This window comes from Platalea leucorodia, assembly GCF_965183815.1.
Source record: "Platalea leucorodia genome assembly, chromosome: 3".
NCBI classification, from domain to species: Eukaryota; Metazoa; Chordata; class Aves; order Pelecaniformes; family Threskiornithidae; genus Platalea; species Platalea leucorodia.
This window is the reverse complement of record NC_138825.1, coordinates 68,717,536-68,733,601: the sequence shown is the minus strand read 5'-3', so window position 1 is coordinate 68,733,601 and position 16,066 is coordinate 68,717,536. Positions and strand designations below refer to the sequence as shown.

General features: G+C 44.3%; 1 protein-coding gene across 1 annotated transcript in view; it reads left to right on the top strand.

The window, feature by feature from the left end:
• RSPO3 (R-spondin 3) overlaps positions 1 to 15,805 on the top strand; it is a gene marked incomplete at its 5' end in the record, with an annotated part of 61,383 nt that extends 45,578 nt beyond the window's left edge. Inside the window, one exon of the mRNA XM_082307403.1 lies at positions 15,394 to 15,805. Coding sequence (XP_082163529.1) covers positions 15,394 to 15,587 — 194 coding nt within the window. The 3' untranslated portion in view covers positions 15,588 to 15,805. The remainder of the gene's footprint in view (positions 1 to 15,393) is intronic.
• Positions 15,806 to 16,066: the final 261 nt, after the last annotated feature.

Sequence of the window (16,066 nt, the reverse complement as noted above, 5' to 3'; positions counted from 1 at the left end):
TCTTGTGAAGAGTTTGGTTGTTTATTTTCTGTTTGGTGCTGCCAAGAGGACCTCTCATTTCCTTTCCTTACAGGGGTTTTGACTCTTTAACTTTAACACATTTCCAGCCTCCAAGAGTGAGGCTGTTGAGACTGGGAATCCACTAGTTGCAACATGAAGTGAAATGGTGTCCTGGGGATACCTTGAGCAAGGCACGGCGGGGACAGCACAGGGCTGCCCACCGCTGCGGGCCAGCAGACAGGGGTGTGATCTAGAAAAGAGATCCGGGTGAGAAAGGTTAAGAGGGGAAAAACAGGACCAATATGAGTCAGAGCCATTTGTGAACCCAAAATAGCTAGTAGTAGAGGAAGTACTGGCTTTACAATTCAAGGGCTGAAAAGGTTGGAAAAAGGCCATTTTTAAACTTTAATCATAGCATTTTCGAAATTTAATCACAGGCAGTTTTGAAAGTCTTACTGGGTTACTACCAGCAAACTGAGACTTTCAAATCTGAACTAATTAACAGTAATATTGCTTTTTGCTACAAGTGTGTTTATTTTGTTTGTGTTAGTGTGAACATTAAATTCTTATCACACCTCCCAGTTGTGACAGACATGTATCAACCGTGCAAGCAGGTAATACATACATGCTATGTGCCTCTGCACATACGGTACTATACATGTACGCACGCAATGTGTACATGTGCACCGTGCCACAGTTGTATTCTCTGAATAATATGCATCTCGATGAACAGTCAGGCTGAAAATGGCTACGGCTATACACCAACCTGTCAGGCCCTCACGTATCAAGATTGGTTTTAGCCTTGCAGGGTGCTGAGCCGACGCTGTCTCTGTGCTCCTTTAGAGATGTTCTCCTCTCCTGTTGCCAGCTCCTCTCTTGCCACCTTCCATCTCCTCCCTGTCCTGGGGGGCCTGGGAGCAGAGGGGAGGTTGCTCAGCTGCCCTGAGGTCCTCTGGAGCATGCTATAAAAAACGTGCTGGACAGGCTGCTGCTGGTAAACAGCATCAACCTCGTATTAACAGGAATGGTGTCAAAGCTGAGAAAGCAGCGTGTGGTCAATTGCTCCCATAAGGGAAGTGAATCAGAAAAAAGCTGATTGCATTCTTCTGTTAAAATGTGAACGATGTGAGAGCTGTTCTCCTCAGATCACTAAACCAAATAAGGGATAGAAATCAGCTCTTTTTCTCTTTCTGATCTTCCCTTCTGGTGCCTCCTTGTGCTCCAGAATTGGCTGGCTGACTATCTTGTAGATGCCTGAGCTCTGTAGGAAAAACAGGAGGGAATACAAACCTCTCACAAACCCCTCTTCCTGCCCCTTCCAAAGTGCCCATCAGGTATACGTTCAGCACCAAATTTCCAGCACCTGCCTAAAAATCTTCCCTCTTGAATAAAAATGTTTGGGATTGAGAGGAGCAGCTCCAGCTTTAGAAGGTAAAATCCGCAGCTATGTCTATACTGCTAAAGAAAAGCAGGCAAAGGTCCACTCCTTGGCCACAAGGCCAAGGGCCACCTTCTGGCTTGCATCCAAACTAGCTGGGGCTATTCCATCTGCAGCAGACTTGACTGGGGAAGAGGGACGGCTGTTGCAGGTCAAACAGAGTCCTAAACCAAACTACCAGTTATGCTGTGCAGACACGCAGGGGTCTGCCTGGTCTCTGGCCTTTTTCCCTAGTACAGCTGTATTTTATTTATTCATGGCATCTTCACCTTCAGCGACTTCACATTGTTGAGTTTCAGGGAGAGACAAATAGGAAACCGTGGCTTCTCTCCCCTCTCAGCGCAGGGCAGAGACCATGTGCAAAAGAGCAGAGTATCGTTTTCTCTTACCCCACGTCACTTTCTTGCTCTGCCTGCACGTCCTCACATACTTGTCTTTCTCTCCATACTGGTCTTTCTATCACTTCTCACAGTCGATGCTTCCAAAGTCCTTGCCCTAACTTCTAGTGCTTTAAGGAGCTCTTTCTGAGGGAGGGACATGTTTGTCACAGCTGGAAGAGGAAACGAGCCTCTTCCAGGCTGCGTGCCACAGCAAGACATCTTGACAACTTCTTTCTCTTGATTCTCCAGAAGACCACAGCAAGGTGTTTTCTCACCTTTGGGCAATATTAGCACAAAGTAAAGGCAAAGGGAAGTGGCTGCTGACAGCAGGGCTCCCCCAGCCCTCGCCACCTGGAGATCTAAACCCCTCACTATTTTGCCCTGTGTGTCCTGGAAAGAAGAACAAATGCAAGAGAGAAGTTTGCTAGTACATCTATCAAATTTAGTCCAAGAATGCAAAACATTTGGGGTATGTGAGCTACAGAGTAAATCAGGCAGTGGATGTTTCAAGTCTAATGGTGACACAAGCAGCACTGTTTAATCAGCTAAATCCTGGGCTGTGGAACACTTCCATGTATAGCAATGCTGTTATAACACTGCCGGTCATGGACAGCAATGGCACTCATTCACTATTGTATTATAGCTGCCCTTCTTTTAAAGGGTCCGATCCAAGACCCACTGAAATCCCATTGACTTCAGAGTACTTTGGATCTAGCCGTAAAGAAGGGATTTTCAGCTTTCCTTTGTAACAAAGTGAAAACAAAGAAGCACTTTTTGGCTGCTGTTTCTCCTCATCTTACTGGATATTTGTCTGTTCTTCCCCACCCAGGCAGCTCTGTTTGCTTTTCCCCACCCAGGTCTCCGCATCTCCAGTCTCCTCGTCTCTTCTCAGCTCACTCTCCCTGCCAGCTCTGACACCTGATGTAGCCTTTGGTCTGCTTAGGCTGCCACCTCCCAGCTCTCTTCCCACCTCATAACTTTGAAAAAGAAAACACTCACTGCCGTAGCCTTCCTTTATAAAGGTCCAAGGGAGCTTCAGAGCATTCCCAATGAGACGATAACATCCAATGTTATTGTCAGAGATAGTAAAGATCAGGAGAGAGGTTGTGGGAATCTCCATCATGGAAGATTTTTAAGGAGGTTAGACAAACATCCATCAGAGACAGTTTAAGTATAGTAGTTGAGCCTCATCGCCTTGTAAGGGACCAGATAACGCTTTGAAAGCATTTCTAAAATTGCTACAAAATTTCCACAAAATTTTTTCTTGCCTGTTGCCTTCTGTAAGCCTTCCACAGAAAGACAGTGTACTGCACATTTACAGAGCACAAATCCAAGTATCTCTGTCCATTGATATCAGTTTAAGGCCTCCTGCTGTCTTTATCAAGCTCAGACTTTTATTTGGGCCTGAGTCAAGGAACTGAAACCAACTTTCCTTTCATTTTGTCCAGTTCAGTCATTTGCAGTGCTAAGATATCTGTTCATGTTCCTCTTTGCATTCATCAGCTTTGAATCATTGTTATAGGAAGAGTATAGGGCTGGATATTCTTACAGAAAATTTCAGTGAACTTGTTACACTAATTCACCAGAGATATAAGCTAGCAACTCTCTGCCAATGAAGCTATATATACTTTAAGAGCAGATGAAGATGTGGCCCATGAGGGTAAAACTGCCGTATGCTTAGGCCTGAAAAGAATAAGCTAATTTTAAGGACTGATGCAAACAAATATTGTTTTTCAGTAATTTTTGTTGAAGCAATTTTGCAGTGGCAAGAAATTAAAGAAAAAAATAAACATTTATCAGTTAAAGATGCAGTGGCCTTGTAAAGTGCAGAAAAAGCATTTCCTAAACTTTCTATTTTTAGTTTCTTGAAATCCAAAATGATAGAAAAAGAATTAACCAGCAGTCCATGAGTGACACATATACAGGTGATATTAAGGCTAGAATTTAACGATCAACTGTGGGGATTTTTCTATTGTTTTTTTGTTTACAAGCAAAATGACCCAGTAATGAAATTTCTCAATTCTAATCTAATCCTCCCCAATATCCACGGCAAACAGTAGCCCCAGTAGAAAGATTTACAGCTACAGTTATGTCTCTGCTTTGTTCTTAAGCATGTATTTACTTCTGCCCATTTGCTTTCCGAAATTCTCTCTCTCATTTGTCATCTGAAGAACTCTGTTTAAAAGGAAAACAGGCTTCAGACATGAAACACAGCTACATTCCTGAAACATGAGATGAACAACCTTTAATTCACGCAACCTTTCATTTACAGTAATGTTTAATGGATGGGCCAGTTTCATTATGGACAGTGCCTCTCCCTGTTATTAGCCTGCAGAAAGGTCTAAAACTCTTAAGCATTTAAAGGAACACTGTTTCAGGCTCTGTACTCTCTCCTTCCCTCCCTCCCCCGCTCCCCATCACCCTTTCTGACCGCCCTTGTTCTAAGTGCATAATCTAAACGCTGTACTCTGCAAATTGCATTTATTGTTGGCTTCGAGCTTCGAAGGACCCTTCTGAACACTTTTTATACAAATCCTAACAAGGTCAGAGTTGGAAAAATCTCAGCTGGTGGACTTGGATCCCATGAGCTAGTGACCATTTATAATTAATATTAATGAATGGCAGACGACAGATGTTTATTGCTTAAGTAGAAATGTGCATTGCTAAACCAGAAGGATTTAGTTTAAATCCAGATGAACTGACTTTATTTCTTGTACGGATGTGGGTGGTGGGAGGGAATGCCAGTGGGTGATCCAGCCCCTGCTACCTTTAAGCATGAGCAAGGAAATGATACTCTGTAAAGAAGGATCCTGAGCTCTCTATTTGATTGAAGCACGATGTTTGGTGCTTCAAAACATTAACTGAAGTAAGGAGGAGTCTCTCTGTCCACTTCAGTGGCTTTGATTTGCACCAGTAGTTGTTTTCATCCATAGATCCCAAAGCACTTACCAAAATTAAGGAACTGTCATCTCCATTTTACAGTTGTGGAACATGAGGAAGTCATATGAAGACTGTATTATAAAGAAAAAAAAGGTTCATCACTGAGACGAAGGATCACATTCCCAGCTGCAGTCTATTTTATGTTGCTGTATTTTTTTCCTAGTGGTCTTAAATCAAACTAAAGCTACAATAGATAAATCTCTTAAGTTTAAATGTGACACAGTGGAAGATGCAATATGGAGATGGAAGAGTCTTTGTGAATCCCTCTGAATACTACAGGGCATATTCACGTTTAAGGTTGATGGAACCTCTGTTTTCTAACTGAAAGCAACTCACTCTCTCAGAGCACATAAATTAACTTCCCGGACACAGAGACATCTTGGGTAACATTTTCAAAAGCACATGAGCAAGGTACTTAAAAGTACCTTCTTAGAGTTTATGGCTGAGGTTGGGGTAAGGGTCTATTTGCTCTGGATTCTTTGGACAAAGCATCCTGCTCCTTTTAGTATCTTACTACAGTATGTATGCACCAACTGTTTGCTGTTTTCTTGCCCCAGAGATTTCTACACTTCTGTATGACAGTCTATAAAGTATTTCTGAGCATGTCATACCAGACCCTTGCAAAATATTATTGGGTTTACAGGGTTGGTCTCAGATGTTATAGAATAGTGCCTAAGAAGTTGCTAGAAAAAGCAGGTGACCCTCAGATTTGTAGAGATAGTGAGTAGTTTCTCTTTTTGACTAACATAAAAGTTCTTGGAGCAGGCAGGAAAGTGATTAGTTACTCGATTTTAAAGAGAAGCATGAACATATTAGTTGACTAGTGTACAGTGGGCTTCTTTATCTGGAGGCAGGAGGCAGCTGCAAAGAGAGACTGCACAGTCCCAGTTTTCAGAGGCTAGAGAAGGTCCTGACTTGCAATACATTGTAGTACAGAAAATATCACTCACTGAACTTTTGCTTCGGGTTCCCTAGAACCTTTTTGCAGCCCTATAATTTGGCTCCTGTAACCAGCCCTGCCATATGGGCCACACATACCCCACAGGAACACCTGGAAATGTAAAGCCCAGGATTGCGACCAATTTACCAGCATTGCTGTAGCACTCTTAAGACACCAGCCAAGCACCAAGCAGAAAAATAAAACATGCCTATAGCAAGTTTTGCTGAGCTGCTGTTGTATACTGCTCATAGGAACGGTGCTAGACAGGACGGAGGGCAGATCTCCTGGTCGGATTGCTAAGGGGTTACAGACTTTCCTTAGGACTTGGTGGTGCCCTCGGCCATGAGGATGCTTTCTTATCTCAGTAGGGGCTGGATCTCCTCTAACCTTTGGGCCATCCAACCTTGTTCGTATCCGGTCTAAATGGTGTGGTGGTCGGTTTGTAAAGTATACTAAGTGAAGCGGACTCCAGTGATGCACTGTCACATGGCATACTCATTCTTCACATTCCACTTCAAGCTACTCATAAAGTCGGCTGCTCACTTCAGTGTGCAAAGCCTGTGTTACTACAAACAGCTCTAAATGCACAGTTCATTCCCAGAGGGATTTAAAAAGAATAAACTTATCACATTCTTGGAAAGAAAAAACGAAGACAAGACAGCCTGGATAAAATTTACATGGACAATTTCGATCTGTGATTCATTTTAAATTGAAGACTTACGGGCAATGTTAAAATATTTGCATTCAAGTTTTTTTCATGCACGTCCTCCATGACCCCTACTTAGAAATCTTTTTTTAATATTTTATAGGGCTGAATTTTCCAAAGGAATGGAAAATACCAGATTACCAAAGTCATCACATTTCCCAGAAACTTGCTGATTTCAATGAAGCCAGTGGAAAGTAGGCAGGTTTTGAAACAACTTTGCCTTTGTGTTAGGTTTCTGCCTAGTATCCTGCCAGCTTGTCCATTGGGTTGGCCCTTGGAAACCCACCTGGCAGGCTGACAAGGACTCCAGAGCCTGAAAACCTGAGATTCCTTTGACAGCATCTTGGTCACCCGAGCCCCCAGAACTTCCTAGGACTAAGCCCTGAATCACTTTGGCATAAAAATTTCCTGAGCCTTTTTCAGGGGCAGTCCAAGAGTCTTGGTCATCCCAATCCCCTTCTCCACAGGCTGCTCTCTACCTGGTGAACTGCCAGGTATCCTCTGAGTAGGTGAGAAAAACTCTTCAGAAACACATGGAGATGGCCAAAGTGATATGTCATGTCACACTTCTTGAAAGGGGACCTTTGGAGTCCCTGTATGAAACTTAGAAACCTGACCTGTCATTTTAATCAGGATGAAAATGTATTTGGAAATATCGGCACTACCTAGAGAGAGGAAGATCAGTGCTTCGGCCAGCTGAAATAGTACACACACATTGGAGACACGAAACAGAAAGAAACATCCGTTTTTCAACACCTTGTTTTGAGAAGTATCCTTGAAAGCAAATTCTCCCTTCATGTACACCAGAGGACAACCTTGGTGACCTCCGTGTGTTTGAGCAAGTACAAGAGAGGGCAGAATCGGGCCTCTGGTGAATTTAAGTAATAGCACCCTGGCTCTGGGCTGATGGTTTTGCTGAGTAGATCCGTCAGGGGCTGCCACCCCCCTGCGTGTCAGCTACTGCCGACTGGCTGATCCATCCGTCAGGCTGGCCTGGGTTACCTGTGGGGCACGCACGGGCTCCCGTCTACCTGTCAGCACAGGTGTCACCCCAGGCGGGAAGGCAAACAAACTGAGCTTAGAGCGGAGGGGACAAGTGAACCGTGCAGAGCGGGGCCAGAGGTGCATCCTGTTGACTCCTCATCTTCCTTCACCTTCCTGGCACATCGGGAAACTTAAGGAGATGTAAGGAGGGGGCTCCAGGGGGAGCGTATAGCTGCACCTATACCAGCAAATGAAACAGTGGAAGATGCCCAGGTTCCCTGGCCCTGGCGTCTAGCACCGAGGCAGAACTGCTGGCCTGGCCCAAGCGCTAGTCGGCACTCACAAATCCCCTCCAGGATCCGTATTCAGTCATCAGTATAGCCCAGCTCCAAGCCGTGGTCGTTTAGGGAAAAAGGCATTCTTATGGATGCATTCAAACATTGGGGTCATATGAGTATCTTCTGAATTGGCAGGTTACATTAATGCGATCGGTTTAAGTAAAGCCAAGGAAAACGGCTTCTCGCATTTATCCCTCCCTTCAGAGCACTCCGAGTACAAATTTGAGTGCTAAAGAAACAAGTTTCTTTGGGTGTTTTCTCCTTTTTACTATTGTACTAGAAAGAGTTCAAATGTCTGCTGAGGCACTAGCATCTGTCTCTTATCATGTATAACTTTTCTTGATTATTTCTAGAGAGGCAGACTAAACATGCAGCTCTGACAAAATGCAGCATCACATTTTTATTTCTGGTTTGCTCAAAAGCCTGCACCAGCTGAACTAAGTCTCTAAAAGGGACTATATTTATGACCCCAATCTGGGCTAATGGGAGGGCTTAGATTATTGGTGCCTGAAAGGAAAACAAACTATTATCGATTTCTGCCAACATCCTGATGCTCTAACAACAGGGTAAGGTTTTTTTGGTACCAATCGCTGCTATTGCCAACCTTTGTATTGGCATCTGATTCCGTTCTTAAAAGAGGCATGTACAGTGGACTTGGACACCCACCTACCTTTTTGCAACTCTTAGGAGAGCTGTAAAAATTAAATCCCACTCAGAAGCCATTGTTAAAAATCTCAAAGCAAGCTCGGCGAGAAAACGCCACTTTCCTAGATACCAGCATGGTGTGTGTCACTTCCCGTCCTAAGCAATGCGGAGTGGTTTTCTGCTCTCCTAAATAGACTTTGCTTTCTTTTCTTTGGAAGCTGTGTTCAAAGTTTATAAGCTGCAGGACCTTATAAGATGAAAACTGTTATGTAATTATAAAATTGCTGTTGTTAGCACAACATTAGTCCTGATTAAAACAAGGCTGCTAACAAATTCCCTTAGTCCCAACAGACAAGTGCAAAGGAAATAAATCCCCACAGGCTCTGGTTTGAAGAGACAGCAGTAAATGTCTCCACAAACAGTAAACAGAACTCATTATAGAAATCCTCCTCCTCTGGCTGCTTCTTTGACTGGAGGATATTCTTGTATTTTCAGGCACTGGCAATGTCTTTTCTATGGCACAGGAAAGGCAGATCCAACCCATTTCTATTGCAAAGAGGTCATCACAAGATAGTTAAGCCAGGGACTTTCCATAAGCCTTACTTATGAGCTCATGAGTGTAGGAGTGTCATTTCCCAAGCAGCCCATGGAAGAAATGATCCCTTCCTACTTCCCATACACCTAATGGGATACAACTTGCTCTTTATCTGCTACAGCAGCAAAGCCTGACCTCTCCTGCCTCAGCAGAGCTGATCTGCTCAGCCTCCTCTTTCCTCTCTGCTTGCTTTATGCAAACGGCTGTTGCGCAGGCCTGATCTATTCTGCATTTAGACACAATGTTCTCATTCCCCCAGACGTGCCTCCCTCAGCATTGCCCTTTCTTGCAAGAACAGGCTAGAACACGCGACATAAATAAAAACATTTTCCAAGTGAATGCAATTTAGTAATCCAGATCCTATTTTCAGAGGCAAATGAAGATCAAGGACTCCAAATCTCATGGAAAGACTACTGTAGGTCTCAGGCTCCAACATCACCTAGAGTCTGCATCTAGAGATGTATTTCCATTTTCAAGAGGAGATAGGCACATAAATTAGTCACTAAGTCCCCTAATGCAGTTGCTCAACCATAAGTGTCGATATCTTTTGAGGTATCTTGGGTTATCTAAGATCACCCCATAGGACTGTGGATATGACACATGTCTTAAGACCTGTATCCACCTGGACTGGTATGTGGAAGTCAGGTAGGCTGTTCTCATGCATCTCAACAGCAGGAGAACCTATGTTTGGCCAAATTAATTGCTACTTGAATGCCTTTGACCTTAGCTCCTTTAAAATTTTTACCCAGATTCACTTCAGCAGCTGGCGCATCTTCAAGAGAAAGAAATGCACTGAGCCAGTGTAGTACCTAGGTAATTCTGAAGTTGTTGACCCTCACCATTCTGGTCACCTGGAAATCTAGCGATTATAAAATGGGGCCACTATAACTAGGAAAACAATGATTGCTGATAAGAGAGTTATGCTGTTTAAACTTCAGAAGGACGTACCAGATGAATCAGCCACGAATGGCTTGTGAATGAAAGGAATGTCCTTTGCATCACTGGGCAGTTGGGCGTTTGGAGGCTTGTTATCTTGGCAAGTAGCGTGAGTACATGCTACAGCCTGTGTTCCAAAAAAACAGGTGTCGCTCTTCTTGAAAATGAGAGCGATCTACTCATTTGCATAATACGACATGACCGTATTGTAGACGGAGCTGTAGTAAGTGGTTTGAGAGCCTGGGGCATGCTCCTCTTACTGGTATCTTTGCTCGGCACGGCTTCTTCTGGGTTGTCATGCTGCTGTTGTCCAGGTTGCGTTATAAGGAAAGGGCGACAGACTTTTAGTCTAAGAGGACTAAAAAAAGTCTCTGAGAAGGGTGTGGGTAGGCGGGAAGAAGGGCAACACAGAGTGGTGGCACTTAGCACCCAAGTTTTGTCCCCGTACCTCGTGGGGTACGGAGGTGTTGGAGCACCGGTGCTGGAGCACTGGTGCTGACTGTGCTCCAGTAGCTGGGAAAGTGCAGAGAGGTCAGCCGAGGCTGTGAGGGGTGTGAAAGAACACTGTGGCACGTTACAGCTGTGGCTTGTGGTCTTTTATTATAGCTCTTCAGCTTATTTTGTGGTCCGTGGTGACATGCACAGTAGAAGAGCCAGGACCCTCCCAGATAGGGGCCTGTTATGTCGGTGCCTGCAACCCCACCAGGCGCAGTTCAGTGACTCCTCTTGCCCCTTCTGCTCTCCCAGGGTAAATTTCTTTGTAGGAGTGATTTCTCCAAAAGAAATACGATCATCCCAAATGCCTGACGCCAGATTCTCATCCCTCTGGGGTTTCCATGAGACCTTCCCTGTGACACCCCGCCCCCCCCAAAAGCGAAGGAGTTTGCACAATCAGATTTTATGCTTTCCTATGGTGGTTTGGGGTTTCAGTGCCCGTGGAAGGGAGAAGTGAACAAATATGCTGCTCTGAGCGCCCTGTAGTAATTACAGCTGAATATAATAGGGTGGGACTAAGTGATAATGCCTAAAGTAGATGAAATCTGGAACCTGCGGTAGTTAATCCACGTCAGCTGTGATTTTTTTCAGTAAGTAACTCTCCCTCACATGGTACTCTTAAGTACCGAGTTCTCCTAAGTCATCACCAACCCTTCAGCCCTTTACTCCATAAAATACAGCTATAGGTCTAGTGAAAACACCACATCTGATGCAATAACGCAAAGACTTCTCTGAAATACCCTGGCTTGCATACTTAAAGATGTATTCAGACATGGATTGCATAAATACAGACGCAGGGATTTCTTCGACCAGGGGCTATAAATTAGATTTACGAGAACTCAGCAGCTTTAAGCTGATTTGACATGTAATTATATTGTTCTCTGAATTAGTTTCATGTCTGCGTTTAATTTGAACTACCACACTTCTCAGAATTATAGCACGTCTGTAGATTTTCTTCAATATACAAAGTTGGTGTTATTAAAAGTAGTAAAGTATCCTCTATCTACAAGCAAATTCACTGGGCAGTGCCTACAGACTAACTCCTCCCGTACAGTTGGCTGTATGGTTTCAGTTCTGGAATAAAATCTATTTTAATGCCAAATAATTACTTCACAGAGCCATTAGAATCCCGTGAATCCACATCTTCATGAGCAACACTTTCTTTTGGAAAATATTTTACTATCTCCTATTTAAAAAGATTTACCCTCTTTTTTCTTTTCTGTTTTTTTTTGTTTTTTTTTTTAGTTTTGAAAGGTTTTATTGAATCCATAAGAAGACATAAACGCTCGTAGCGTTAGCGCATCACTGCAAGAGAATTCTGTAAGCCACTAGGAGAAAGAGCGATGTTCCCATGGCGTGGCACAACACGCTGCCTTTTTTTTTTTTTATCTCCTCTTCCCGGCATACTAAAAAAAGTTGATCGCGTACGCCGCATAAAGCAAAGGCAGACGCTGGAGCAGCAGGCACAACGCGGAGGAAGGGGCCTGGACAGGACACCCTCCTCCCTAACCCCTCCAAACCCCACAAGCGGGGGGCAGCGAGGGGGAAGCCCCCCCCCCCCCCCCCCCCCCGCGGGGGGGACCCGCTTCCCCCACCCCGGGCCGCCGGGGGCCTCCCGCGCGCCGCCGGGCCCGGCGCGGCACCGCGGCGCCCCCCTGCGGGCGGCACCGGCACCGCGCCCCCCCCGCGCCCGCGGCGTAGCGCACAGACGGGCGCTGACAGACGCACGGACGGACGGACGCGGCACGCGTCGCGTGCTCAAAGGCAGGGGGATCTTCTAACCACAACATGCTTCGGTGGAAATTTTGGGAGAATCTTTTTCTTCTAAGTTACATCGCTTACTGCATCGTTTATGCCTTTGATGAGCTTCCGTTTTAATGCTGTTCTTGCCTTTTCTTCTTCAAATGCAAAGTAGTTCAGAGATGAACTTGTAAACATAATGGCCCGTGTCATTTTTTGCGCTTTTCATTTCACAGATAGCCAAATGCCCAGATTTCCAACGAATTTCCAAACTCCTGGCGTCCAGTTCAATGTGCTGTTACGAAGTGGGCTTCAGCAAGTAGTAGTAAGAAGGCAAAATATTCAGGAACAAGTCTCTGGGAAGAAGAGAGCAGGGATATGAACAGGGAGAGAGATGCATGCAAGAATGTGGCTCCAGCTACACCCCAATGCTAGCGGATAACTGTGGGTAGAATCTTCCCTTGGGTCTGAACTGAACCAAGGACTGACTGGAACTAACATACTGTCATATAAAACCTCACACTTCTTAAAATAGTGGTGAAAGGAGCTAAAGAGCCAGCAAAGATGACCCTTTCTGTGCTTTATTTCATTACCAGAACAGCACAGGTCTAGAGGGCAGATCTTTTCACAAATGGCAACAGCATGGAGATGATGGCATTAAACTGTGTATAAATATTGCACAGAGGACTCCAAACTAGTTATCCTCAGAGCAGAAGAGAATTAGGACTGAGTTTTAAGTACTTTCCAGAGATCAGTTTTGCTTGTCCTTTATAATGACACCAGTCTGATTAAAACGGAAACAGTGAAGCCATGCCTAGATAAGTCTCTAGCTAGACAGAGAGAGTGTATTCTTAGTATATTCACACACATACATATAAATACATACATCCTGATCCATGACTGAACGGGAAACCATTAAATGTCATTCCAGCATACTTAAAGAATTGTGGCTAGGAAGTCACAGCTGAAGGATTTTGGCTAATCACCAAGTGAACAATGTCAAACACTGAATGTCTGGACAGTTTCCATTCAAATAACATTTCATCTTGCGCCAATTGTATTTACAAACCACTGGAACGAAATTCCATACTGTCATTATCCATTAGTAAGAGAGAGCATTACAGCTGGGTAAGATGCACGCTCACTTCTGCATGGCGCTCTCCCAGCCCTGCCGGCGGCCGTAGCCCTCGCTCAGCCTCGCATGCCTGTTCTGCAGGTCTCCTCTGCTCACCTCTGCGCGTCTTAGATGGCATTGCCAAATTCAGAGAGGGATTCTGCAGGTATGTGGGCATAGAGTGGGGTGATCTCTGACTGGTTGCCTACAATTTGAGGAGCCATTTTACATTTAAAGCTTTACTGCATGTTTCAGAAACAACAGATGAGAAAGGCAGATGTTTGTCCCTACTTGACTTAACATCTGTATCTAAACCTTCCCCTGCTCTTCGATCTCAGGCAGTGATAGTAAGGAATGGAGAAGCCATAAAATAAGCCCATAGAGCTACACAACAAGAACAGGACACAGCACATCCTCACACCTTGGTTTTACTCCTTGCTTTCTGCCTTCTCATCACCTCCTCTGAATCTCGCTCCCTTTATCTGACCTGCTCCTCCTTGGATGGTCATCTGTTCTCAGAACGAAGCCCCCGCCCCTGCACCAACTCCCCCACGGTGTCCTACTCCCACAGAGCCCATTGAGGCATCAAAAACTCCCAGCTCTGGTTTTGAGTCTGGAATGGGCACAGTTCCCTGCATTCAAGCACCCTCAACAGCAAGAGCTGTTGCCAGGTTTGTGTAACCCCCCCAACGTTGGTGTAGGAAAGCCTGGATTCTCTCTGCTGATATTTAAAAGCAAAAAGTATTTTTGCTGTAACAAAGAGGGATAGATTATTTTCAGTAGTATCATTACCAGGACATCATAAAACAGAGTTTGGCCAGATGCTTTTCAATACTTGTCCAGAAATTTCTCCATGTAAGGAGTCATACATGTCAGTATGACATTGTATCATGAAAGTCTGAAGCAAGGTTGCTTTTGAAGACATCATTGGGATTCATCTAACCACAGGTGAATTTCAGCTGCATAGCTCAGTAGATGAACCAGCTCCACACAGAAGAAAATCTAATCTGCTTTAGGCTTGTGTGTACATACAAGTTTGATTCAATGTCATGCCTGCATTGGTTTGTAAAGCAAATAGAAGGGATAGAATCATAGAATCACAGAATGGTTTGGGTTGGAAGGGACCTTTGAAGATCAGCTAGTCCACCCCCCACCCCCCATGCCATGGGCAGGGACACCTTTCACTAGACCAGGTTGCTCAAAGCCCCATCCAGCCTGACCTTGAACACTTCCAGGGATGGTGCATCCACAACTTCTCTGGGCAACCTGTTCCAGTGCCTCACCACACTCAGCATAAAGAATTTCTTCCTTATGTCCAAGCATAAATGCATTATACAATATCATCTCCACAGCCAATACACAAAGTTTTAATATTCCTAAGGGGACGGGAAGCTTTATTGGAGAAGTCTGTAGCAGTAACAAAATCCTCAACGTCTTACCTTACCTTATTGTATTTAAAGCAATAAATTACTTGAATACCTAATTTTGTAACAATGGTCTAAAGCTTGACTTTAGACTTGGAACACCATTTTTTTAGTCTGAAGAGGGTCACGTAGCTGTGCTGGAGTTGACACTTTGTCGTGGGATTCATGTTGCAATACCAAGAATCCCCTGGGATGTGGGTGTGGTGGGGGTTAAGGGAGGGGAGAGGGATTTTTAAAAGACAAAGACGCTGAGCATTGGCAGTGAAGGGGAGTAACATGATGGCTAATTTCCTCTCACCATACGCTCCGGGTCCCAGCCCAAAATAAATTTAGACCAGTCGATAGTTAATGCTACCTGGCTTCAGCTATAGATATCCCCAAACCAGCTGCGTTTTGGTGGAGTACATGGAGCTGTGCCCCTGGCTGTGGGAGACAGGCTATGAGTGTGTGAGATATTTATACCAGCTCTAAAGCACCGGGGCTCCCCAGGGACTTCTCGGCCCTTTGCTTAGAGTCAGACTGATGGGAGGTGCTAGTCCAGTGGCCGAATTTAGTAGTTTGATGAAGAGTTGGACACTTCCAAACACTAGTACTAGTGTCCAGCTTCTAACAGGAGGTGCTAATCCAGGGCCGGTTTTACAGGCTATGGCAAAGTGAAGCAGGCAGAAATTGCAACAGCCTGAGCAAATCTTCTAATGTGCCATCATTTTTATTTCAGGGAAAAAAAATAGGGAGGAGAAAAGAAAAAAGTCCAACAAAGACGAAAGCAAGGAGACAAGACAGGAAAGCAAAGGGCGAGCAGCCCGAAGACAAAACAGAGAACAGAGGGAAAACAACAACAAAACGCAGCCGAAGAAAAGAAAAGCCCCAAATAAAGAACAGAACCTGGCACCCGTCGACACTGCACATTAACAGCCCTCCATGATTGTTTAAGTCTTATGATGCTGCTATCTCTACCAGATCGCCCTGACAGGTGCTCCAACTGTTCAGGCCGCAAATGGACAATGCTACCAGTTATTATTAAACTTTAAACAACATTCCAAATACTTCCTATATTCTCCAAGCAACCATAGTTTATTAAAGAGATTGACATGAGCCAAGACAAAAAAAAGTTTAAAAATGGGATACTTTAAAACTGTTATATTATATGCTTCCAGGCATCTGTAAAAGGCAATTAAGAAATTTTGTATATATAAATAATAGGGTATAAAATATAGCAATATAATAATGAATGACATTCAGATGAACAATGTTCTTTTTCTTTGTAAAATATTTTTCAAGTTATTGTTTAAGTATGAGGCAAGAGATATGTCTAAATCTAAGACGCAAATCGTATCCCTTCATATATTGTACATAAATATTAAGAGAAGGAGGAAAACGTTTCTGAAGAG